Here is a 26897-nt window from a genome sequence, read left to right on the forward strand (position 1 = left end):
ATCCTTAGTCACCAAAGGAGATTTAAAAAAAGAAAAGAAAAAAACAATATAGGCTTCAAGAACAGGCTCATAAAAACGGTTATCTTCCCTAATGTTTTCCCCAAATCCCCGTGCCGGTATGCGCGACGGCCCCGCCCTCAGGGACACGCTGTAACCGGAGCCCCTGGAGCTGCGGAGGGAAGGGTTCATCAATAAAAACCATGAAGCAAAACGGAGGCAATGAGATATTGTGCCAACATGACAGGCTTCAGCAGAGGTTGAGAGAGGAAGGGAGGGACAGAGAAAGAGAGAGAGAGAGGAAGAAAGAGATATTGCAGTTTAATTCCAGTTTTACTGATGTTTTTTGGGTCTTTTTTTGGAGGGGGGGGTGTCAAGGTTTATTTTCAAGACACTGCAAATGTGGGATGGTGAACAACTGCAAGACAAATGCCTTTTTTGTCTGCATTAATGCTACACTTTGCCCAAATAAAATGGAGCACCCAACAATCTAGGCTATCCAATGACCCATGAAAACCCACTTGACTCCAAAAGTATGGAGTAACAGTTCATAGTGAGAAACTTTCCCACAGGGACCCATTGTAGAAACACTGAGGTCTACACATGCAGAAGTAAGCATGGGGCAGTTCAGCCTTGAGGCCGGACCTCTCTCTACCCAGCTAACACAAAATGTTCTCACAATGTCGCTGCCATGTTGTGGCAAGGTTATAACATTGACACAGCATTCCAGTGACATTGTGAGAAAAAGAATTGTCAGCTGGATATTGTTCCTCTCTTACAATTCTGCTTCCTGACCCCTGACCCCTGACCCCTGACCCCCGTTCCGCAGACGGCCCCGGACGGCTGGAAGAACTCCGTCCGCCACAACCTGTCCCTGAACAAGTGCTTTGAGAAGCTGGAGCCCCGCAGTGGGGCGGGGGCCGGGGCGGGGGCGGGGGCGGGGGCCGGGGCCGGGGCCTCCAGGAAGGGCTGCCTCTGGGCGCTGAACCCCGCCCGCGTGGAGAAGATGCTGGACGAGCTGCACAAGTGGCGCCGCAAAGACCCGCTGACCGTGCGGAAGAGCATGGCCCGGCCCGGTCAGTGCCCTCCAGATACACACTGTTCTAGTGCCAGATACGTACTGTTCTGGGGCCAGATACGCTACTGTTCTGGGTCCAGATACGCTACTGTTCTAGGGCCAGATACGCTACTGTTCTGGGTCCAGATACGCTACTGTTCTGGGGCCAGATACGCTACTGTTCTAGGGCCAGATACGCACTGTTCTGGGTCCAGATACACACTGTTCTGGGCCAGATACGCTACTGTTCTGGGTCCAGATACGCTACTGTTCTGGGTCCAGATACGCTACTGTTCTAGGGCCAGATACGCTACTGTTCTGGGTCCAGATCCGCTACTGTTCTGGGTCCAGATACGCTACTGTTCTGGGTCCAGATACGCACTGTTCTAGGTCCAGATACGCTACTGTTCTAGGGCCAGATACGCTACTGTTCTGGGTCCAGATCCGCTACTGTTCTGGGTCCAGATACGCTACTGTTCTGGGTCCAGATACGCTACTGTTCTAGGGCCAGATACGCTACTGTTCTGGGTCCAGATACGCTACTGTTCTAGGGCCAGATACGCTACTGTTCTGGGTCCAGATACGCTACTGTTCTGGGTCCAGATACGTACTGTTCTGGGGCCAGATACGCTACTGTTCTGGGGCCAGATACGCTACTGTTCTGGGTCCAGATACGCACTGTTCTGGCGCCAGATACGCTACTGTTCTGCGTCCAGATACATAACCTGCCTAACCAATAGGTGTTCTCTCAGTGTTAAATACACATTCCCTCAGTGTTAAATAAACATTGTCTCAGTGTTAAGTGAACCTCAACTCTCCAGATTAAAGTGCCCCCCCCTCCCTCCCTCCCAGATGAACTGGACTGCCTGCTCGGTGATTGGCCAGAGAGACGAAGGCTAGGCCCCGCCCACCTTCCGAGGGGCCCCCCGGGTTTCCACAGACACCCCTTCCTGGCCCCGCCCACACAGAGAAGGCCCAATCCCAGCCTGCGGCACGCCGCCCTCGGCCCGCCCGTGATTGGCCGACGCCCCTCGCCCCTCCCCCAGTCCCCGGACTTCTACGTCTACCCCCCCAGTCTGGAGCCCCCCCTCACCACCCTCAGCGTCGCCCTGCTGGGGGGTCACTGTAGCCCCACACACACCCAGGAGGGGGCGCCAGGGAGCGACGTGGACTCCCTCAGACCCAGTCTCACCCACCTCCCACTGAGCGGTAACTATCATCGTCATAATTATCTTCATAATCATACAGCTACAACTGCTACTAATAATAATGAGCCAGACTGTGGTCCCCTAGGGGGAGGTTAGAGTGGCCCCAGGGCAGAGTTTTGGAGTAACGGTTGTTGGGGCTCAGGCAGTAAGAGCAGTCGTCTGGCAGTCGGAGGGTTGCCGGTTCGATCCCCTGCCCGGGCTGTGTTGAAGTGTCCCTGAGCAAGACACCTAACCCCCAAATGCTCCTGACGAGCTGGTCGGTGCCCTGCATGGCAGCCAATCGCCGTCGGTGTGCGAGTGTGTGTATGAATGGGTGAATGGAGAAGCATCAATTGTGCAGTGCTTTGGATAAAGGTGCTAAATAAATGCCTGCCATTTACCATTTGCCATTTACCATTTTCTCACCTGGCAGGTAAGCTGTGGGAGGAGGTGAGGGATGATAGCCTGGCTCCAGACCCCCTGTCTGCAGCCCCGCCCCCTTCCCCCGGCCCCCCTGCCCCCTCCCTCCTGCACAGTTACCACGGCAACTACCCCCCCGCCGGGGGGGAGGAGGAGCACACCCCGATGGACACCCCAACCTTTGGCCCCTCTGAGGGCGGGGCCAACTGTTTACCTGTATCAGGAGATATGGATATTACCCTGCTGTGAGGAGAGCTCTCTCTCTCTCTCTCGCTCTATCCCCCTTTCCCTCTCTCTCCCCTTCTCCATCTCTCTCTACCCCCCTTTCCCTCTCTCCCCTTCTAAATCTCTCTCTCTATCCCCCTTTCCCTCTCTCTCCCCTTCTAAATCTCTCTCTATCCCCCTTTCCCCCTCTCTCCCCTTCTAAATCTCTATCCCTCTTTCCCTCTCTCTTTCCCTCTCTCTCTCTCTTCATCTCTCTCTCTCCCATCCAGCTGCTTTTTCCTCCTCAAAATGCTTAAACATTTTATTTAGTATTATTATATTATCATTTTCTAAAAGAATACTACGTATATTTGGGGTTGATTGTCCTTAAACATTCTCCAGAGTGGGTCAGTGACTGACTAATACAAACAGGAGCTCCACTGGCTGCAGTAAACACATTCCACCACTAAGTGGCACCAGAGCACGTCTTTCCGCTGGATACACCTGCAAACAGGCAACTGCTCTTCCTAGTGTTAATTTAACACACAGTTAACTTTAAAAGCTTCTTCAGTTTTGTTAGGCGAAGAAGTTCCCAATATCTGCAGAATGAGAACAGCTCTACCGGCCACTGTGTGAATTGTACACTGAACTGTTTTCATGGATCGAAGTGTGAAAGCTCTTGATTTAATCCGTTACATTTCACGTGAACATTAAGGCAAAAGATAATGACGTCTACAGAACAAAATGCATGTCATATTCTAATATTTGTAATATTTTGTTCTTCATTGATCACTGTTTTTGTGACATCAGTATGTTTTGTAATAAGTGTGAGAAAAAGACCGGACACAAGGCAGTTATTTCAAAAAATTCACATATATATATTTATATTTATTGTTTTTCTTCTTTCCAAGACTGTCCAAAACTTTACATGTTTTTGCCGTTTTGTTTTAAAATAATTTTACAATAAACACATTTATCATAAATAAAGCTGCTACATTTTTTTTTTTACTAAAACATTATCCGTAAAATCGATTTAAGCTTTCCCCCAGATTGAGACACACAAAAATCCACTTTCGTTTATTTTTAAAAAGTAGATTTTTCGTGAAAGAAGACTTCCTACACAGCTGTAAGAATACGGGGATGGTGCCTAGATTCACGAACAGCTACAAACGTCCTCGTCACCGGATTGTGATGAAAGTCCTAGCATAGTTCTACAAGCAGCGTCGTTTAGATCTACCAGCTTTTTAAATATAAAATTCTAAAACAAGATATTTAATTCCTCTGTTTTAACAGTAAAAAAGACAACACAAACCAGACCAGAAATATGATTAAGGTTATTGTTCTTCGTTTTTATCCTACGATGAGAATCTATCTTTTTTTTTTCTCTCTCTGTTGAGGCAAGACGGATCCCTTTGCAATCCCGTGCGGATGTGTGTGCTCTTGTTTTGCGTGTCTGAATGCCGATGGGGTGAATGAAGAACATTCTCGCAACGCTTCTCCAACGTTACCGCAACGTCATCGCGTCGCTGCGACGTTAGAACAGCGCTAGAGGAACGCACACACCAGTGATCCGTTGATCCAGATCACAGCGAGCGTTTAACAGCGTATGTACAACGCATACGCAACGTTACGGACAGTAACACATGTGCTTTTGTACTGCTTTGAAAGATGTGGTCTAACCTTAAAAATGGAGACATCTTTTTCCAACATGTAAAAATGTCAGGGAAAACGCTATAATACAGAGGCTGCCGCTTCTCGCGTTAGCTGCCCTGTGTAAATTTTTGCACACGTCAAAAAATATTTTTTTTTTCTGAATGTTTTTGCAATGTACACTATACAGAAAATCACAAGTGGGAATGTTTCCTCTAGTAAACGACATGTAAGAAAAGTGTGATTCTTCCCGGCAACTGTCTGTTTCATAAGGGGGGGGCATGGAGGACTCATACAGAACACCCCCTTAGCACACACACACACCTACACGCACACACACACACGCACACACACACACACACACACACACACACACCTACGCACACACACACACCTACGCACGCACACACACACACACACACACACAAACACACACAAACACAAACAGAAACACACACAACTACGCACACACACACACACACATACACACACACACACACACACACACACACACACACACACACACACACACACACACACACACACACACACACACACACACAGTCAGTATGGGTATAATAATGTGAGGCATGGTTTCTGTCGTGGGAGGTTGATGCTTCGTGAGCTGCCCAGTCAGAAGGGATTGAACATCAACTTGCTGGAATGAATCATATGACCTTTGACCTTTTCTATCCCCATCAAAGCCATTGTGACTGGGTGACAGAGAGCGAGTAGTGATTCACTCTCCTGGCAATCAGCTGTGACACAAGATTGCAAACAACTGTGTGTGTGTGTGTGTGTGTGTGTGTGTGGCACTGCTGCTTAACAAGACACAAAATGTGCAACAATTCGGATCTCCATCTTTCACATGAACGCCACGAGGTTACAAGCCGCACTGAACAACAAAAAAAACAAAACAGGCCAGATGACTTCTGTTGACACACAGAATCTGGCCCCCCGGAAACAGCTCTCAGCACCCGGTTCCCTCCCCATCATTGCTTCCTCTGTCTTCCAGGGCAGTTTCCCTACTGTGACACAATGGAACGATGGAACGTTGCCGCGGGTTACTGACACAACGGAACGATGGAACGTTGCCACGGGTCACTGACACAATGGAATGATGGAACGTTGCCGCGGGTTACTGACACACTGCTGCCTCGGAGGAAACGGGGGCATCTGTTCCGGAATCTCAAGAGGATGATCGGCATAGCAACGGGAACCAGGTGACTCCCAGCAGCCCCGCCCCCTCAACCCCAGGGTCAGGTGAAGACAGCGATAGTTTATATTTTGTAGGAGATAAAGGTAACGGATCACACACACACAACAGTCTTTTAAATGTGATTTAAATCAACTGACGAGCAGGGTTTTCAAACACTGGCCCCTCTCCTGTCAGACAAAGTTTACATTACAAACTGACAAACTACCATCCTTTACGGGACACACAAGGGACACACTCTCGGTCTATTCCAGCGATACTAATCAACCAATAGTCTTTGCTAAGGACCTCGGTTAGTAGAATCAGGTGTGTAGCTGCTTGGTTGGAACAAAAGCCTGCACCCACACCGGCCCTTTCTGGGTAAGATTGAGGACCCCTGGTGTATTCTATTCGCCCATTTTGTTTTAAAGAAGACTCAAAATGAACTGGGTCACACAGAGACCGCCACTGCCAGCAGAAGACCATCGCCTAGCAACCCGAAAACCAGACACCAGATACCTCAGCAAACCTAAATGAGGAATGGGCCCACTTCCTGACATCAATGAGGTCGGCCATTTTTCATGCGTTTGTTGTGTGTGTGGTCAACGGGTGAAGCTTTTCATGGCTTTTGATCAAAGGCCTGATTAATCGGGATGAGACAGATGGCCGACTGAGGTTCAGGAGGTGCTCTGTGATGTTCTGCCGCAAAGCTAGCCAGTGTCAATGGAGCGGAAGTTTCAGCTGTGTTATGGGGACCTGGTACACATTTCAGCTATGTTATGGGGACCTGGTACACATTTCAGCTATGTTATGGGGACCTGGTACACATTTCAGCCATGTTATGGGGACCTGGTACACATTTCAGCTATGTTATGGGGACCTGGTACACATTTCAGCTATGTTATGGGGACCTGGTACACATTTCAGCTATGTTATGGGGCCCGGGCAAGGAAGACATTTCACCATGACACACACACTCACACACACACATAATGACAGACAAACGCACACAGGCACCCACACGCGCTCATGCGCACACGCACGCGCACGCGCACACGCACACGCACACACACACACACACACACGCACGCACACACGCACACACGCACACACACACACACACACACGCACACACACACACATCCCAGTGAGTAAATAAGACGTGTCTGTCGCTCGTGGAATGCTGGTGACGGTCGTGTGTGAAAGAGCTGATCTCACGGGCGTCAGAGTGAGGAACGGGGAACATAAACCGCTCCGTTTAAAACCCTGCCTTTACCAGACCTTCCCTTTGTAGAGATACGTTTTGGAGTGGGGGTGGTAGACACCAGGGTTCATCTGCATTTAATTATTGAACAAGGCATTCATCAGGCCCAGGTCAAATAATCGTTTCGGATTCAAATAATTTTCAGCGCTTTGCTGAGCTTGTCCGGTGTATCCCAAGAAGTGCTAAAACCTCCACTCTCTGGTCCTCTTGGCTGGCTCAAGTGCACCAGGCGAGATCAATCCAGCACAGAAAAAGTGTTTGAATCCAAAACAATGATGCATTAGTCCCAGGTCTGGTAGTAATGAGTCATCTTGCTACTTGTGGTACCTCAGCTCCTGAAAGACCGCAGGGACGATGTTGGATCACAGCTGGTCTCCACGATGACTGCGCGTGGCAACAGTGCGAAATGTGATGACATCAGCGTCCCTAATTCGGGGAGGGGTGGGGGGTGGGGAAGGGGATATTTGATCAAAAAATCTCTGCCTGCCCTGGATAGCTCGAAACCACCCCTGCCTGCCTGGCTGTTTCCTTGGCAACAGGTTGGAGTGGTGTCGATGTGGAGGAGTGATCTGTTCGGAGGGGTGTGTTAAACGTGGACGGGATTCAATCAGTCACAAAACCCTCTGCCCCGGAAACGGTGTGACACATCGGAGGGGGAGTTTACCGCACTTATCATCCTTGATCAGACCGCCAGGATATCGGCGTTCGCTAACAGATTAGCCGCAGCGAGACTGCCAGCCCAACTGTGAACCAGAACATGAAGGTGGTCTGCGTGTTAAAAACTGACCAATCGCGGTGGACGTTCTTGTTATTGCTTTCACATTGTCCTGGGACGATCTGGGTCACTTCCTGTTCCAGGATTGGTGGGGGGGGGGGGGGGGGGGCTGCATACAAGGTCAGTCGCCGTGACGATTACGGAGGTGAAAGTGGGCGGAGTTACATCCACAGCCCTTCCTAACTGGACGAACATGGCTAAAGGGGCGGAGCTGATGATGTCAATGGCAGTGTGGTGATGGGAACTACATTCCTAACAGAGTTCCCATCAAACCGTATCGGGTGGAGGTGGTGTAGTGTGACTGGGTTCTCTAGTCACAGGTATGAAGGGGTGGGGGGGGGGGGGGGGTTGGTTGCTTGATCCCCATGGAAACAGGAGGGGTCCATGTGTGTGAGTCCTCCAGCCTTCTGTTTGTAAGCTGTCTAGTTTTCCATCCATCTGTCTGTGAGGGGGGGGGGGGGGGGGGGGGGCGGCGGTGGGGGGCCAGGTTCGGGCCCCTAGGGGCCCCCGCTGTAGGAGTAGTCAGCCTTGTTGTGCATCACCAGCTTGTTGTCCACGAAGTAGAAGCTGTCGGACTGCGTCTCGTACGGGTGCAGGATCATCTCGCGCACTGCAGAGGAGAGGACACACTTCTGTGAGGTCACAATGCCGCAGCTCTGTGTGAGGTCACAACACGCGGGCCATTCCGTGAGGTCACAATGCCAGAGCAAGGCCTGAGGTCACAATGTGGGGTCACTGTGGCAACTGGCAACTGTGTGAGGTCACACCTTCACACTCACAGAAGCTAAAAGGTATTTATCAGACCTATTTTTTAGACTTATTAAGTCTTCTGCTGCTGTAGCCTATCCCTCTAGAGGTTTGATGCATTGTGTGTTCAGAGATGCTCTTCTGCACACCACTGTTGTAATGTGTGGTTATTTGCAATACTGTCACCTTCCTGTCAGCTTCGATCAGTCTGGCCCTGACTTCAACAACATGTTTCTGTCTGCAGAGCTGCTGCTCACAGGATGGTTTGGTATTTTGCACCATTCTGAGTAAACTCTAGAGACTGGTGTGCGTGAAAATCCCAGGAGATCAGCAGTTACAGAAATACTCAAACCAGCCTGTGTGGCAGCAACAATCACTGAGATCACATTTTTTCCCCATTCTGGTGGTTGATGAGAACATCAACTGAAGCTCCTGACCCATATGTGCATGATTTTATGCATTGCAGGAGGAGAGAGGTGCAGGGATCAGCAGGAGGAGAGAGGTGCAGGGATCAGCAGGAGGAGTGAGGTGCTGGGATCAGCAGGAGGAGTGAGGTGCAGGGATCAGCAGGAGGAGTGAGGTGCTGGGATCAGCAGGAGGAGTGAGGTGCAGGGATCAGCAGGAGGAGTGAGGTGCAGGGAGAGGTGCGTGGGGCGGGGTCCGGGGCGGGGCAGAGTGGGTGTGGTCAGGTTGAGGGTGGGGCAGAGTGGGTGTGGTCAGGTTGAGGGGCGGGGCAGAGTGGGTGAGGTCAGGTTTAGGGGCGGGGCAGAGTGGGTGTGGTCAGGTTGAGGGTGGGGCAGAGTGGGTGTGGTCAGGTTTAGGGGCGGGGCAGAGTGGGTGTGGTCAGGTTGAGGGGCGGGGCAGAGTGGGTGTGGTCAGGTTGAGGGGCGGGGCAGAGTGGGTGAGGTCAGGTTTAGGGGCGGGGCAGAGTGGGTGTGGTCAGGTTGAGGGGCGGGGCAGAGTGGGTGTGGTCAGGTTGAGGGTGGGGCAGAGTGGGTGTGGTCAGGTTGAGGGCGGGGCATAGTGGGTGTGGTCAGGTTGAGGGCGGGGCAGAGTGGGTGTGGTCAGGTTGAGGGGCGGGGCAGAGTGGGTGTGGTCAGGGTGAGGGCGGGGCAGAGTGGGTGTGGTCAGGTTGAGGGCGGGGCTCACTGGTGTCCTCGGACAGCGGGGGGAACTCGTAGATGTGCTCGCAGGTGTTCTTGCTGCTGGGGATGCAGAAGCCGAACTCGAAGTCGAAGCTCTTCAGCAGCTGCTCGCGGAAGTAGTGCCTCTCGATCATGCGAAAGTTGTTGATGGGCAAGTCGCCGACCACAAACTCCACGCTGCCAAAGGACACGGCAAAATGTAATTCGTTTACCCCCAACCCCACCCCCAGAATACGTTAAATATCTCGGAACTTATTTGGAATATGAAAAAGATGCAAAGGAGCACACTATTCGAGTACGTGCCGGATGTTTGCCAGTTGGTTCGGTGTCGATAGCTCGAAAACTGTGGGAGTAGATAGCCATCAAAATATCCAGCAGAATAATAATCACGTTAATAAAAAAGAATCCGCGAAAGAACAAATCAAAAACCCACAGAGCTGAAATGGGAGCCATATGATCAAGTTCTCAGTGAAGCTATTTTCTGTTTAGTGCAGGGAGTAATATCCGGCATCAGAAAGTAAAAGTCCTCCCCAGTAAATCTCCTGGACTTCAATTCTTCAGCCGGGCGGTGGGACTAATGAGTGAAATCAGCTGGCTGAGTTCATAGGTGCACAAGGCAGGACCTTTACTTTCTGACCCCCGGACTTTCCACCTCTGGTTATGTGTCAGAGACTTTAAGGCGAGTGCATTAGCATGCTAAGCAAACACTAGGGGCCAGGCAGAGTAGGCGGAGCTTGCTGTAACGAGGCGAGGGGATTGGCTGAGACTTACGTGGCTCCGACCTGCCGCAGTCGCAGGAAGGCGGGGGTGAACTGGTAACGCACGAAGCGCCCGGCGTTCGGGTCCAGGTCCCGCTTGTCCCCCGACTTATCTGAGACAGGGCAGCACACAGGACGCCATTACGGCTCAGAGCAAACAACACTGCATCACTGTCTGTACGCCATTACGGCTCAGAGCAAACAACACTGCATCACTGTCTGTACACCATTACGGCTCAGAGCAAACAACACTGCATCACTGTCTGTACGCCATTATGGCTCAGAGCAAACAACACTGCATCACTGTCTGTACGCCATTACGGCTCAGAGCAAACAACACTGCATCACTGTCTGTACGCCATTACGGCTCAGAGCAAACAACACTGAATGTGGACTGAGGGGAGGGGGGGGTGGAGTAGGTTGGAGTGAGAGGGAGTGAGGCGGGGTCAGTATTCGGGGGATATGATGGTACAGACTGAGGAGGGGGAGTCAGTATTTGGGGGATATGATGGTACAGACTGAGGAGGGGGAGTGAGGGGGGGTCAGTATTTGGGGGATATGATGGTACAGACTGAGGGGGGGTCAGTATTTGGGGGATATGATGGTACAGACTGAGGGGGGGTCAGTATTTGGGGGATATGATGGTACAGACTGAGGAGGGGGGGTCAGTATTTGGGGAATATGATGGTACAGACTGAGGGGGGGTCAGTATTTGGGGATATGATGGTAGTGAGGAGGGGGAGTGAGGGGGGTCACCTGTGGCGGGCGGTTTGGTGATCTCAAACAGCACTGTGCTCGTCTCCATGTCGCGGATCTTAAACCTGGTGAAGTCGATGTTGTACACATTCTCCTCCGGACTGCACAGGTAGTCTGCACACAGGAGAGAGAGAGAGAGAGGTGAGATACACACAGACACAGACACAGACACACACAGACACATGTGTACATGTACGTATAAAACGGTGTAAAACCCTGCATCACAATTCCGTCCCTTAAAGAGCCAGGTGCATGCTGGGTAGGCACTGAATCCCAGAATGCACTGCAGAGACGACTCAGGGTCACATGGAGCGTGTGCCCCGCTCAGGCCCCTCCCCCTCTCGCTCAGGCCCCTCCCCCTCTCACTCAGGCCCCTCCCCCTCTGGCTCAAGCCCCGCCCCCTGGGAGACTAGGCCCAAAGCGCTCACCCCTCCCCCAGGGCACAGCCCACCCCCATCACCGTGGAAACCACCGCAACTACCAACACCGCCCTCATACGCATCTCCTTAACTCAAAAAGCCCGGCGTCTCAAAGCAGCACCATCTTCTGCAGACAGATCCCTGGAAGGGCAAAGGCAGGAACACACCGAACATGGCATGTAATGGATACTCTCAGATCATGACAGAGAAACAGAACATTGGAAAGAGAGCCCTCTCTCTGGTTTCATACACGCCAATGAGCCTGAGCGGCTAGCAGGAGATGTGTGCCAGATTCACACCCTCTCCCAGCGCGCGCACACACACACACACACCCTCTCCAGACCATGTTCCTGTGACTGTGTCCTGGTCTCCACAAGGTTCACACAGTCAGTGTGAGTCCCAGCTCACTCACACTCTCACTCTCACTCTCACACTCACACTCACACTCACACTCACACTCACACTCACACTCACACTCACACTCACACTCACACACACGCACACACGCACACACGCACACACGCACACACGCACACACGCACACACGCACTCATGCACTCATGCACTCATGCACTCATGCACTCATGCACTCATGCACTCATGCACACACACACACACACACACACACACTGGTGAAGTGGAAAATTGTATAGCCAATTATATAACACATGGAACATTATATAGATGGTGTTGATTGATGTTTAGTAAATCAATGAATCAGACTAACCCAATTACTAATGGAAGAATAATTAACTAATTCATGACCAAAAGTTGGTGGCACGGATGGTGCAGTGGGGAGCACTGCCACCTCACAGCAATGTATGCTGGGATAGGCTCCAGCCCCCCTGTGACCCTGTTCAGGATAAGCGGGTTAGGATAATGAATGAATGAATGAATGAATGACTAAAAGTTGAATCTTAACTGGAGATGTAGCACTTAGTGTACCAAGAGTCTCTCTCTCCTGAGTTCTTCTGGCTTACTACTGGATCAGCACCAGAAATCAGAGGTTCCCCTGAGATGGCACTCTGGACTCTGGTTCCAGTGAGAGGAGACTCAGGGACTCACTGTCTAAATCGCTATCTGCTTAAAGTCATTCAGACCTAATGAATTCAGCAGCGTTTTCAGGGGTGGCGTGTAAAGTCATTCAGATGTAATGAACTTTACCCTGATGTTAATGAGCAAACACACAAACACACACACAGCACACATACAGAGAGAGTGAGAGAGTGAGAGAGGGAGAGAGAGAGAGAGGGAGAGAGAGAGAGAGAGAGAGAGAGAGAGCCCCCCTCCCTCCCTCTCTCCTGGGCCCCCCCCCCCCCCCCCTCAGTCCCTCACAGAGGCATCATCTGTATCCATGACAACCACAGCCTGTGCGTCTGCTCCGTTGCCCCGGCGACATCCCCACCTGGTACGCACCGGTCCGTCCCCCCAGAAACAGAGGATTCCCCCGATATACTGCCCCCCCAGATCACCAGCAGGGACTGCCCAGGGACCCCTGTGATTAACCTACCCAGCCCAGACAATACACACACACAGGCCCGCGGACAGGAGGGTGAGTGAGTGGAGCACTCTAGTGATAGCACACAAATACACACACACACACACACACACACGCATGCAGACACACACGCGCGCACACACGCATGCAGACACACACGCGCGCACACATGCATGCAGACACACACGCACGCGCACACACACACACATGCATACACACACGGAAATGCGCGCACACATGCATACACACACGCACACACATGCACGCACACAAATACACACACACGCACGCAAAAACACACACAAACAGACACACACACACTGACCACTGACACGTGCGCACACACGCGCACACACGCCGGACTGGCGGTGAGATGCCCAACACAGACACACAGACACACAGACACACACAGACACACAGACACACACAGACACACACAGACACACAGACACACACAGACACACAGACACACACAGACACACAGACACACAGACACACAGACACACAGACACACACAGAAACACACAGACACACAGACACACACAGACCGACACACAGACACACACAGAAACACACAGAGACACACAGACACACACAGACACACACAGACACACCGACACACAGACACACACAGACACACACAGAAACACACAGACACACACAGACACACACAGAAACACACAGAAACACACAGACACACAGACACACAGACACACAGACACACACAGACCGACACACAGACACACACAGACACACACAGAAACACACAGACACACAGACACACACAGACACACACAGACACACGCACTCACACACATTGCACGCACATACACACTTACTCACACACACACACACATTACCCTCTTTCAGCAGAACTTCCTTACAGGAACTTCATACTTAGAACAGGAAACAGATGCTGTAATATACCACTGTCTGATTCATCACCACACACAGTCAGCACACACTGAACCAGACATATACACACATCCACACACCACATTCAAATCATTAGTCAAACAAAGACTAACCCTCTCTCTTGCACGCACGCATACACATACACACACACACACACACACACACACACACACACTCCCTCCCTCCCTCCCTCGCACGCATACACACACACATTCTCTTTCTCACACACACACACACACACACTGTTCCTCCTCGTTTGCATTGTGTGTTAAAGGGCCCATGCATGGCACTGCCCGGTACAGTAAACCCTTTATTTAACCCTTTATAAAACCCCTTATTTAACCCTTTATAAAAACCCTTTATTAAACCCTGTATTAAACCCTGTATGAAACCCTTTATTAAACCCTGTATTAAACCCTTTATTAAACCCTGTATTAAACCCTGTATTAAAGAGCTTTATTTAGGACAGTAGCTGAGTGAACGTGTGAGACAGGATGTGTGGTTGCTCATCTCCACCACAGGAAGAAAAACCCCAGCAGAGTTTCAGAAAACACTAAGGCCATAACGCATAAGTACACACACATGCACAGACCAAAATTAAACATACAATGAGCGCTAATCAAGCAAACTCAAACCAAGACACATTGTAAACATCCATCCATTATCTTAACCCACTTATCCTGAACAGGGTCGCAGGGGGGCTGGAGCCTATCCCAGCATACATTGGGCGAAAGGCAGGAATACGCCCTGGACAGGTCGCCAGTCCATTGCAGGGCACACTCACTCACCATTCACTCACACACTCATACCCACGGGCAATTTAGACTCTCCAATCAGCCTAACCTGCATGTCTTTGGACTGTGGGAGGAAACCGGAGTACCCGGAGGAAACCCACGCAGACACGGGGAGAACATGCAAACTCCGCACAGAGAGGCCCCGGCCGACGGGGATTTGAACCCAGGACCTCCTTGCTGTGAGGCGGCAGTGCTACCCCCTGCACCATCCGTGCCCCCCCCCCGCCCCCCCACTGCACCATCCGTGCCGCCCTACATTGTCTGTCCTAATAAACATCTGTCCTACAAAAAATATATAAATGGAACCCTCTTCCGCTGTATGTATGAACATTCTAGAACCACAATCACCAACCCTGGACCTCAAAGGCCCACTTCACTTCCTCATGACACCGTCTCCTAGCAACATCCACCCCTCTGAACACACCTGGTTCACCCAGCTGACGGAATCCGGGGGGGGGGTCACAGTCACCCCGGCAACGCTTGTTAAAAAATGAGCTAATCACTTGGGCCACTCTAAAACCCTTCACTGCCTCTTTTACAGAACTGGAGACATGAGAATCGCTGTGAAATCTCCATCTCCTACTCTCTGTGACTGCAGCAGGAGGGAGGGAGTGTGTGTGTGTGTGTGTGTGTGTGTGTGCATGTGTGTGTGCGAGCGTGTGTGAGAATGTGTGTGTGTGAGAGAGAGAGAGAAAGAAAAAGAAAGCGAAGGAGAGAGAGAGATTGCTACATTTGGGGGTGCTAATCAACGCACCATTCTCGTAGCGTTGGTTTGGGGGTGCCAACCCACGTAATGAATCTCCCTTCTCTCCCTCCTTTCCTGTGTCCACTACCTACCCGCCAACCAGGCCAAAACCAGGCCTAAACTTGGCCCAAACCAGGCCTAAACCAGGCTCAAACCAGGCCAAAACCAGGCATAAACCAGGCCAAAACCGACCTAAAGCAGGTCAGCCTGAGAGACCAACATTGGTCTGGTGCAGGAGTGGACTCAACCCGCCCAGAACCAATGCTTTGCCCACCCGCTCATATCAGGAGGTCCGAAGAACAGCGTCTGCATCAGAACCACTGAGCCCAAACCCAGAATGGCCGCCCCTCCCCCCCTCCCCCCCCCCCCTCTCTGGCACCAGGCCCTCACGTGGAAGCTTCTGGTCAGGGATCTAAAAGAGGAAGCGGCTGCATTTATAGCCGCTAAGCCTGGAGATTAACCGCTAGCGACTAATGCGCGTGGATACCGTCTCCCAAACAGGCCGGCACGGGGTCCTGCATCAGGGTGATTTAACCCGCCCTGCGTTTAAACGCAGGAGATCTGACCAGCTTATATCAGGGATGGGCAAGGCCCAGGGCCATGTCCGTTTCTGGATTTCAGACCAACTTCTACTCTTAATTATTAAGATAATCTACCATTTTTAGCCACACTTCTGTCATATAAACACTGGCTGATAAATATTCTTGTCTTGCAGCATTTTGTTGTGGTGTAATTTACGAGTGAGTCGGTCATGGTGCATATGGCTAATTGGCAGATTGAGCCGGGCAACTGGTGGCAGCAAAATCCTGCAGACACAGCGCCCCCTCCAGGACTGGAGCTGCCCATCCCTGGTTTAAATAGTCCCCAATTACCACAGAACAATGATGCTCACCTGTCACACATGAAGTCACAGACAGAATTCAGCCACACTGTGATTAAAAGGCTAGAATGACAGGAAACGTCGGGTAATTGATAGCCCGCAATTATGAAATATTTGATGGATTGATATGTACACCTTCAATAAGACTTTGCACCTCCAAAGCAGTTGATTAGACTAAGCAGGAGACAATCCTCCCCTGGAGCAATGCAGGCTTAAGGGCCTTGCTCAAGGGCTCAATGGCTGTGCAGATCTTATCGTGGCTACACCGGGACTTGAACCACCAACCTTCCGGGTCCCAGTCATGTACCTTAGCCACTATGCTACAGGCCGCCCCAAACTGACAGAAATCAGGCAGCGGGACACTTTGAGCAGGAGAGGTGTATCTCCCTCTCCACCCCCGACAGCCCACAGTGTGGTCTCTGCTCTCCCAGAAGACATTTTAGAAAAACATCTGCCTCCACCTCACAGCCTGTTTTCCCCAGTCCACCAATGTCTTCTTTCTTTGAGCTGAGGTCCGTTTTAATCCATCTGTTCGTTACCTGAGGATCCATTCTGAAGGTCGGCTTGGATCGGTCAGTCTGCTTTCTCCCTCTCCTTCCCTCTCTCCCTTTCATTCTCTCTCTGTCTCCCTCTCTCCTCTCTCCCTTTCCCCATCTACTGTCTCTCCTCTCTCCCTCTTTCCATCTCTCTCTCTCTGTCACCCTCATTTTCTCTATCTTCCAGCCCAACCCTGTTCCTGGAGATCTACTGTCCAGTAAGTTCTTCAGCCCTAATTTTGTACTCCTGATTCTACTAATCAGCTGACCAATGAGGTCTCTACCTGTTGAATGAGGTCCCTGCAGGAAACAACAGCTCAAGCTAGGTTTTTAAACGGCTGATAGCTGGTTGACCAGTTCAGACCAGCCCCATACTCAAAATGGTCTGACCATCTCAAACTATGTTTTGGAACAGCTGATAGCTGGTAATTTCAAGCTGGGTTGGAGTGAAAACCTACAGGATGGTAGATCTCCAGGACCAGGGTATGACAGCCCTGCTCTAGCTGTTGAACGAGGTGTGCTTTGTTAGGGTCGGAGTGAAAACCTACAGGAAGGTAGATCTCCAAGAACAGGGTTGGACAGCCCTGCTCTAGCTGATGAATGGAGTGAAGACCTACAGGATGGTAGATCTCAGACTGTGGTCTCTGCACTGACCAGCAGGGGTCACTTGTGAGCTCAGACTGTGGTCTCTGCACTGACCAGCAGGGGTCACTTGTGAGCAACCCCCCTCCTTCGGTGGACACGAAGGCCAATGCTGTCACTCTGTGGGGTTGCTAGGCAACAAGAGTCCAGATCGTGGGGTTCCATCCACACACTGGATCAGTATCTCAACGGGAATGAGCCGAGCAAGCCATCTCTGATGAAGACGCCATCTGCCGAACGAGCGCAGACGCTAAATATGTACGGTCACAGGCCCTGGCATGAGACGTGCCGTTTCACTGACCCATTTTTTTAGGGCTGACCTGACGGGGCGATCTGCTCGCGCCCGGGTTCGGTTGGCAGCCCGAGCTGAAAATAACAGCTCAAGCTCAAGTTTTGAAACAGCTGGTAGCCGTTTGACCCAACTCATCATCTCAACATGCTTCAGCTCAGAAGCTACCAGCCCTTGCTGGTTGACCAGACTCATCATCTCAACATGCTTCAGCTCAGAAGCTACCAGCACTGGCTGGTTGACCAGTTCATACCCAGCTAGACCAGCTTCATGACCAGCTTGGCCATGCTGGTTGACCAGTTCATACCCAGTGAGACCAGCTTATGACCAAGTTGGACAGCTCTTTCTTAAGCTGGTCGGTTGCATTTTACAGCAGGGTGGTTACTTGAATTCCCCTGGGGAAATGATTTTAAAAAAAACTGAAATAAAAGGATTGCTTCTGGAATGAAATGATACAGAAAGAGAGAAACGAGAAAGCCCCCCCCACCTCCCCCAATCTCCCTAAATCCTGCTTATGCTCTACAAGGAGCTAATCCATTTCAACAGGGGAGAGAGGGAGCGAGTGAGAGCGAGAGAGTGAGGGAGAGATGGGGAGAGAAAGAGATAGATAGAGAACGAGAGAGAGGGGGTGGGGGAAGAGAGAGAGATAGAGAGAGGGGGGTAGAGAGAGATAACGGGGGGGTGGAGAGAGAGAGAGAGAGAGACAGATTTGGGAGGAAAGGTCTGGACTGGTCGTTTCTTCCCGGTTTTACCAAACCGTTCCGCCTGGTTTCCTGGCAGCTGAAGCTGGCTCCCGAGGCGTGTTGTGCGCGGGAGATAAGCGCCTAATAACAATAACAATAATAACAACACGAATATGCCACATACACGCTGAAACTATTCACCCTGTCAAAATATCGGCCCAATGTAAAAACATGCCCACATCTCCACCAACGTGTGTCTCCGCCCGTCCCTGAAGCACTGGGCCACGCTACACGTCACACGCTACACACTGCATGCCACATGCTACACGCCACACCCCACACGCCACACACTACACGCCACATGCTACACGCCACACCCCACACATTACACGCCACACACTACAAGCTACACGCCACATGCTACACGCTACACACTACACCCCACATGCTACACGCTACACGCCACACGCCACACACTACACGCCACATGCTACACGCCACACGTTACACGCCACACACTACAAGCTACACGCCACATGCTACACGCTACACACTACACCCCACATGCTACACGCTACACGCCACATGCTACACGCCACATGCTACACGCCACACGCCACACACTACAAGCTACACCCCACATGCTACACGCCACACGCTACACGCCACACGCTACACGCCACACGCCACACGTGTGACTCAGGGGCAGCAGGCGGCGTTGGCGTCGCACGGAGGTGTGGAGGCGCGTTCCTTCCGCCCGGCTTGGCGCTCTGACTGATGCGTAAACGCGTCAGCACAAAGAGAACACCACGCATTTTATTCATCCTGCACAACAGGCTTAAAATAACAACTTCCTTCGCAGCCCCAGACAAAGACTTTGGATAGCTACAGTACACTGCTACTATTGTTAGTGTTGTTATTAGTATTAGTAGTAGTAGCAGTACGATGATGGTTTTTATTATTATTATTTGGTGCACATATACTGAAGCTGGGCTATTTACAATAAAAGTACACTAAAATAATATCTGATAAGTTATTGATTTGATTGATTTAGATACATCAATAGCCTGTGACAAATGTTCAGACAGAAACTACAGGGAGATCCGGGGGTGGAAATTCAGCTGTAAATTTAAGTTTGCAGCAAAAAGCAAAAAACTGTCAAAGCACAGAAACGGCAACAAGCAACAAACCCCTGCCAGATCCTGCACACGCAACAAACCCCTGCCAGATCCTGCACACGCAACAAACCCCTGCCAGATCCTGCACACGCAACAAACTAGGATTACACCGAGGAAGCCACCTGACAAGAACAATATTCCAGCAGTGCCATTTCCCCCGAGTCTCTGGAGAAGCTTTGATGAGACGCACTGGAGTGTGTTCAGCGAGAGCCCGCCTGCATGCAGCACGTTTCATTTTACAATGTACAGGAAAATGTAGCTGCGTCTTCCAAAACTGGATCCAGTGATTTTGTGATGAGGATGTCAGGGCCGCCGTGGTGGAACGGTCTCAGGGAAAGCGCTGATGGGGAATGAAAACCTGCTGAAGCTTTTTAAAAAAATGCCGTTTGTCATCAAAACCAGAGCAAAGAGACTAGCAGCAAAATACTTTGGTGTGAATGACATGACAATTAGCCCCAGATGTCACATAACCTTGAAGGGGTTTGAGTGACATCACAATTAGCCCCAGATGTCACACGACCTGGGAGGGTTACAGTGACATCACAACTAGCCCCAGATGTCATATGACCTTGAAGGGTTACAGTGACATCACAGTTGGTCCCAGATGTCACATGACCTGGGAGGGTCGGTATGACATCACAGTTGGTCCCAGATGTCACATGACCTGGGAGGGTTTGAGTGACATCTCAAATAGAATCTGTCCCCAGTGTTCCCCGTTATCTAATACCAGCAACAGCTGAGTTCACACAAAGGTCACACAGGAACTTGGTAATCCTTAAGTACGATTGATGCGAGTCCTGTTTCTGTTGTGACAACATCCAGACATCCACCCAGGGCTGAAGCGGCTCTAGGAGTGTAGATTTGGGGAGGAGGTGGGAGAGCGGCAAAAGTCATCGCAACTTGAACCTGGAAGGATGACTGTCACCAATCACAGACAAGGAAACAGCACAAGACAAACAGCATCGGAAAAGCGATTCACACACCTTTAATACACCCTACAGCCGGACTACACACCATACAGCCGGACTACACACCATACAGCCAGACTACACACCATACGGCCAGACTACACACCCGACAGCCAGACTACACACCATACAGCCGGACTACACACCTGACAGCCGGACTACACACCATACAGCCGGACTACACACCTGACAGCCGGACTACACACCTGACAGCCGGACTACACACCATACAGCCGGACTACACACCCAACAGCCGGACTACACACCATACAGCCGGACTACACACCATACAGCCGGACTGCACACCCGACAGCCGGACTACACATCCTACAGCCAGACTACACACCCGACAGCCGGACTACACACCCAACAGCCGGACTACACACCATACAGCCGGACTACACACCATACAGCCGGACTACACACCATACAGCCGGACTACACACCATACAGCCGAACTACACACCCAGCGAGATTCACTGAGGGTTCAGAGTGGCAGAACATGTTTTCAGCTGGGCTTACAAGTGAAATAAAATGCACCTGCATCTATATAGATTTTTCTAGCTTTTTCTAAGGCTACACAAAGCACTTCACAATTAATGCCTCTCATTCTAAGCCCCAATCAGCCCCCTAATTAGGGGTCAGGTGGTCTTGCTCCTCTGGCTTTGACACACCCAGAGCCGGCAAACACTCCGACTGCCAGGTGACCGCTCATACCTCCTGAGCTAATGTCGCCCCTCAAAGTCGCCCAAATATAGATGTGTATATTGTCACACCAACAGCTGTTTGTCTCGCCAGTACCTCAGTACACATGAACCACGACTTTTTAACCAGAAGGTGGCAGGTTTGATTCCCTGTTTGAAATCAAACTCCTGAGCGCAGAACTGTAGGGATCTGCAGTCGTAAAAAATCAATGTTTGTAACCGATATCCTATTGTTGTTTGGTCTGGTCTCTCTGTTGGGCTCAACATGTTTTGTGTTTGACAAGTGTGTGTGTGTGTGTGTGTGTGTGTGTGTGTGGGAGCATACTTACAATGCACCTCCCCACCAAGTAATGTAAATGTACCCAGAATGCACCTGTCATCTCAAACGCATGTACCCACGATGCACTTGCCAATAGTAATACATGTACCCACGGTTGATTTTGGAGATAGCCACAGCAGTGCGTTAGCGTGATCTGGAGTTAGCAGCAGGGTGATGGCTGGTTGTATGCAGCAGGGTGATGGCTGGTTGTATGAGGCAGGGTGATGGCTGGTTGTATGAGGCAGGGTGATGGCTGGTTGTATGAGGCAGGGTGATGGCAGCAGCAGGGTGATGGCTGGTTGTATGAGGCAGGGTGATGGCAGCAGCAGGGTGATGGCTGGTTGTATGAGGCAGGGTGATGGCTGGTTGTATGAGGCAGGGTGATGGCAGCAGCAGGGTGATGGCTGGTTGTGCAGCAGCAGGGTGATGGCTGCAGCAGGGTGATGGCTGGTTGTATGAGGCAGCCGGGTGATGGCTGGTTGTATAAGGTCTTACTGCAGCTCTTTAAATAGCCTGGGAGCATCCGCCTCACGCTGGGCCCAGCTGACCACCTGTTACCTAATCCGGCAAGGCTCTGAGCGGCAGGATCAGAGAGGCCCAGGCTGGTGCTACAGTGAGTACACCTGTACACACACACCCTCGACTGTACACAGTGTGTGTGCGTGTGTGTGTGTGTGTGTGTGTGTGTGTGGGTGCGTGCGTGGGTGGGTGTGTGTGTGTGTGTGTGTGCGTGCGTGGGTGTGTGTGTGTGTGCGTGCGTGCGTGCGTGCGTGCGTGCGTGCGTGCGTGCGTGCGTGCGTGCGTGCGTGCGTGTGTGGGTGCGTGTGTGTGTGTGGGTGCGTGTGTGGATGGGTGCGTGTGTGTGTGTGTGGGTGTGTGGTGTGTGTGGGTGTGGTGTGTGTGTGCGCATGTGTGGTGTGTGTGTGTGTGTGTGTGCGTGCGTGCGTGTGTGGTGTGTGTGTATGTGTGTGTGTCCGTGCTATACATTTGAGTGCATGTGTTTGTGTGTCATGCATGTATGCATCTGTGCGTGTGCCACATTTGTGTGTGTTTCTGTGTGCGCCTACATTTGCGCGTGTGTGTGTGTGTTTGCATGTGTGACATGCATTTGGGTGTGCCACGCATGTGTGCATCTGTGTGTGCCACGCATTTGAGTGTGTTTCTGTATGCGCATGCATTTGTGTGTGTTTGTCTGTGAGAGTGTGTCGTGCATTTGTGTGTGTGTGTGTGTGTGTGTGTGTGTGTGTGTGTGTCTGAGTGTGTGTCATCCATTTCTGTGTCTGTGTGTGTTTGTGTCAGTGTCTGCATTCTGCCACGGAGGCTGAGATCTCCTCCGTGTCTGTGTGTCCTCGACCTCGAGAGATCCTGCATTTATCACAGGCGCGCGGCGGCCGTCTCCCCTCTTCACTCTCTCTGATCGCAGATGAATTTCACGGCGAGAGAACATTGCCCCCCTCATCCACTCAAGCGTTACAAAAGGTGGCGAACCCGGTCCGCCATCGACGCTTTTCAAACGCCCACGGGAGAGCGCCCCGTCCGCCGCGTCAGTTTAATCCTTCGATGTTAATTGGTACTCAAAACGTTGGCAGCCATAGGAGCTTTGAACAGAGCTCAATCCTGGAAATTAAATAATGTGGTGGATGGGGGAAAAAAAACATAGTGGAATAATCGGCAATAACTACCCACCACAAACTACACTGTCAAATCTCACATTTCGCCATCAGCAAGCGAAGAAGTCCAACATAAATACACGCGAATATTCCGGCGTGGCTACAAGGATTCGGTCTCTGGACGCATAAATCACGGTAGCTAACCGCTAAATGCAACCATGCAAGTTGCAGAAACACAATACGTCACATCATATATCGCTGTGTTATTAGTAAAAGCTTTCAGACGCTATCTCTTCATGACTCAATGCGATGAAACGAGGTGACGTTGGAGCGCCGTTAAGAATGCTATTTCTGCCTTTTGCTTGAAATGGTGGCCCCGCTACAAGTGATACCATCGACCACACATTTCAATGGCATCGGCGTTTAGGCTGCTTGACAACCGTTTCGGAAATACCGTAACCTTCCGTGAACGTCGCCCCCATTCAACCGTTACCGAGAGCGCCGGTGACGTTACAACGTTACATTGTTACAATGTTTCTCTTTAATAGTGAACAACTGGCGGCGCGTCACTGCAACAAGAGAACGGTAACAATGTATCTGGAGAGGGGAGACAATTGCTTCGCCTGGCTGTTACACGGAAACCAAACTCGGCGACAAATGGGCTAACATATCCTGCCAGTGGAGTGTGCGCGCGCGTGTCGTGTTCCGTATAACTTACTTTCTGTGATCTTCTGTAGCCCCAGAACATCCTCGGGGGTAATTACTGAGTTGCTAAGCAAGTCCTCCTCCGTGGTAACGGGGACCCCGGCCGCCGAGTTGCAGCCCTTCTTCACTTTCATCGTCGCCGGTGGGTTCGCCTGGCCGCCGCGGGAGCTACTGCCGATACTGCTGCCGCCGCTGCTGTCGGTACTGCGCGGATTACTACTGCTGCCGGGTATCTTAGCGCTCGACGGATCCTGGCTATTGCATACAGCCTCTCTGCTACAAGAATAGCTCATTCTCCGACCCTCCGCCCCCCTCAAGCAGCAGCAGCCTAGCAGGACACAAAACGGCCTCTCTCTCCCCCTCGCCCTTCCCTCCCTCGCTCGGTCGTGCAAGTCGGGTCTTTTAATTTAAATCCCCTATCTCCTTATTCTTCTTCCGCGCGAGATTCCCGGCGTTTTTGCCGCAGCTCGGTGTCCCCACACACTCTGGGCGCGCGACGCGGTGTGTGTGTGTGTGTGTGTCCAACTCCACTTCTCTCTCTCTCTCTCTTTTTTTCTCTCTCTCTCTCTCTCTCTCTCTCTCTCTCTCTCTCTCTCTCTCTCTCAGTCTGTCGAGAAGGCGTGAGGCGGGCGGACAGGCAGGCGGTGCACGACAGCAGTTAGGAAGCAGCCACACAGTAGATGTATTGCTTCAGTTGTTCTTTTTTTTATTTTTTTTATTTCCTTCCTCCCTCGGGGATGGGGATGAACTCGACTGCACAAGATTTTGTTGAGAGAGAGACGCGATACTTCTATTATGGGTCAGGAACCTGAGTGAACCTGACGACCTTCAATCATGAAAGGATCATTTTGCTTCTTTTTTTATTGTAGACTGAAGTCAAACCATTACCCCCTCGCCGAGTTGTGGTACAGCCCACTTTAACATGTTTGCAGGAAGCGTTGAGAAGTTGGTGCTCTTGTTTGCGGTTTTCGGGTTATTAGTCACAGGCGGTGAATTAAAGAGCAGTCATTTGCTTTCGGCCTCTTCTGTCGAGATCCGAGTTTTTAAGAGGACAGAGTAACACTGAGGCTGTGTTTTTTTTCCCCAGGATATAAACGCGAATATAAATTAAACCGGCGCAAAACAGCCTATAATAAACGAAAAGAAAAAACAAATATGTGCAGAATACAGAGTAAAATGCACGTTAAATGCGAAATGCTGGCGTTTCCAATGTGTACCCTATGTAACGTTTCACGTCACCAAGTGTTGAGAATTTTGTTTATGTGGGCTCGTGCTGTGAGTCACTCATTTGGCAGTCTTAATTACTGTCAAGATATACGCCCGCGAGGCAGACATGTCATGACAGGCCCGCGCACGTCACGTAGCAGTTCTGGCCGAACATGTCGCCCGTAGGGGGCGGTGTGGAGCACTTCCGGGATAAACACGGACGGAGACGTTCGCGCGACGTCGAGAGTTGATCCCATCCGACTGCGTTCATAATAATAACAATCCAGGATCAACGCAAACCTTACTCACTCCTGTTACTGCATTTTTAACATCACATGGCATAATGACGAGGACTAGCCAGTGTCTCTGTGTCCAATATGACCTGGTAAGCAGCAACCACTCTGCGCCTTTTTAAGCTTTAATTTGTATTTTGATTATTGGTTAGTATCATTGATTTGTGTTTGTGCTTTTGTGATGTTGTTACCCCCCAGCCCACCCCCCGGTCCACAGACAGCATCGGTTCGTACAATACATTGTCACGATAACCCAGGATCCAGGATCAATGGCAGTCTTGCTCATTCAGTTCCTGCCTTTTTTGGCTGTATGATTTTCTTCAGAGGGTTTGTTATCGGTGTGTATTTATAATACATGATTGGTAGGCTACTTGTGCTTTACAGATGTCATGCAACTTGACTGTCTGATAATTTAGTCAAGTCCGGCACTATTGAGGTGAATTCAGTCTTGTTCCTCTACATTGTAGGGTTACTCTGGATAAATAAATTTCATATAATGTCATAATCTTACCACAGTCTTTCTGACTGGTTGGTTATCAAGTAATACCCAAAGTATTTATTTTAAAGGGTCTGGGTCAAATACATATTTGAAATACTTCAGTGCCTCAGGGGTTAAAATATTATTTATTTGACCCAGGTTGGGCACACACACACACACACACACACACACACACACACACACAGAAACTATCCAGCCTAGAGAGAAGAAGTAACATCATGCAAACATGTTTCTTGTCAGCAGTTTCAAAGACTTCGCAGAGCATTTTCATCCTTATTTCACCCAGTGAGTATGAAAGGGTGAGATCACTGTAAACGTGCGTCTCGCTCGCTCGCTGCCTCGTCTTCCACACGTCAACATCGGCGAGAAATCTGCCGTCCACGGGCCTCCTTCAGATCGTCAGAATCACAGAGAAAAAAAGAGCATCTCCAGGGAAGCCACCCTGCTGCTTCTCCGCAACTACAGAGAGGGGGAGCACCGTGATTCCCTGTCTGAGGGCATCTCCTCATCTTCCTCCCGGGAGAACTTCTCGGGTGAGCCGAACTGTGTCCACTGTGCCTGAGTGCGCACGCCTAAGACAGCGGCCGGGCTCGGAACCACATACTACTCAGACTAAATTTAAAAGGAAATGAGTACGTAGTTTGTAGTATGCTGTTTCAAACACAGCCTGATGGTAGAGACACGCTATTCACGGTTTCACCAAGCGGTGGCACCGCCTCCGTTCATTTTCAACGGGAGGTGGAGGGCTGCATCTGCAAGGCATGATGGGATTGCTGCTGATGAAGTGGTGGAGGACCAAACAGGCCTTTGAGGGGAAGAGTCTGACATTTTATGCATTTCCCCTCAGGACTGCTCTACA

At 50.9% G+C, this 26897-nt stretch overlaps 1 protein-coding gene across 1 annotated transcript; it reads right to left on the bottom strand.

Moving 5' to 3' along the window:
• Positions 1 to 8224: 8224 nt before the first annotated feature.
• Positions 8225 to 24916, bottom strand: LOC133133726 (protein unc-119 homolog A-like). The gene is made up of 5 exons (XM_061249893.1): positions 24054 to 24916; positions 11156 to 11269; positions 10413 to 10512; positions 9646 to 9818; positions 8225 to 8359 (listed from the first exon to the last, which is right to left on the bottom strand). Exons 1-5 carry the CDS (start codon positions 24331 to 24333, stop codon positions 8247 to 8249), a joined length of 780 nt encoding a protein of 259 aa, XP_061105877.1. The 5' UTR covers positions 24334 to 24916; the 3' UTR covers positions 8225 to 8246.
• Between the last annotated feature and the right edge of the window lie 1981 nt (positions 24917 to 26897).

Source organism: Conger conger, chromosome 7, assembly GCF_963514075.1.
Source record: "Conger conger chromosome 7, fConCon1.1, whole genome shotgun sequence".
NCBI classification, from domain to species: domain Eukaryota; kingdom Metazoa; phylum Chordata; class Actinopteri; order Anguilliformes; family Congridae; genus Conger; species Conger conger.

What these genes read in the sequence shown, in the direction of transcription:
- LOC133133726 (XM_061249893.1), bottom strand. Translation starts at nt 24,333, where the DNA reads ATGAGCTATTCTTGTAGCAGAGAGGCTGTATGCAATAGCCAGGATCCG. An exon ending in CACCAAACCGCCCGCCACAG is followed by an intron (nt 10,513 to 11,155) that starts GTGACCCCCCTC and finishes GCCCTGTCTCAG; the next exon opens with ATAAGTCGGGGGACAAGCGG. An exon ending in CCCGCTGTCCGAGGACACCA is followed by an intron (nt 8,360 to 9,645) that starts GTGAGCCCCGCC and finishes TCTCCTCTGCAG; the next exon opens with TGCGCGAGATGATCCTGCAC.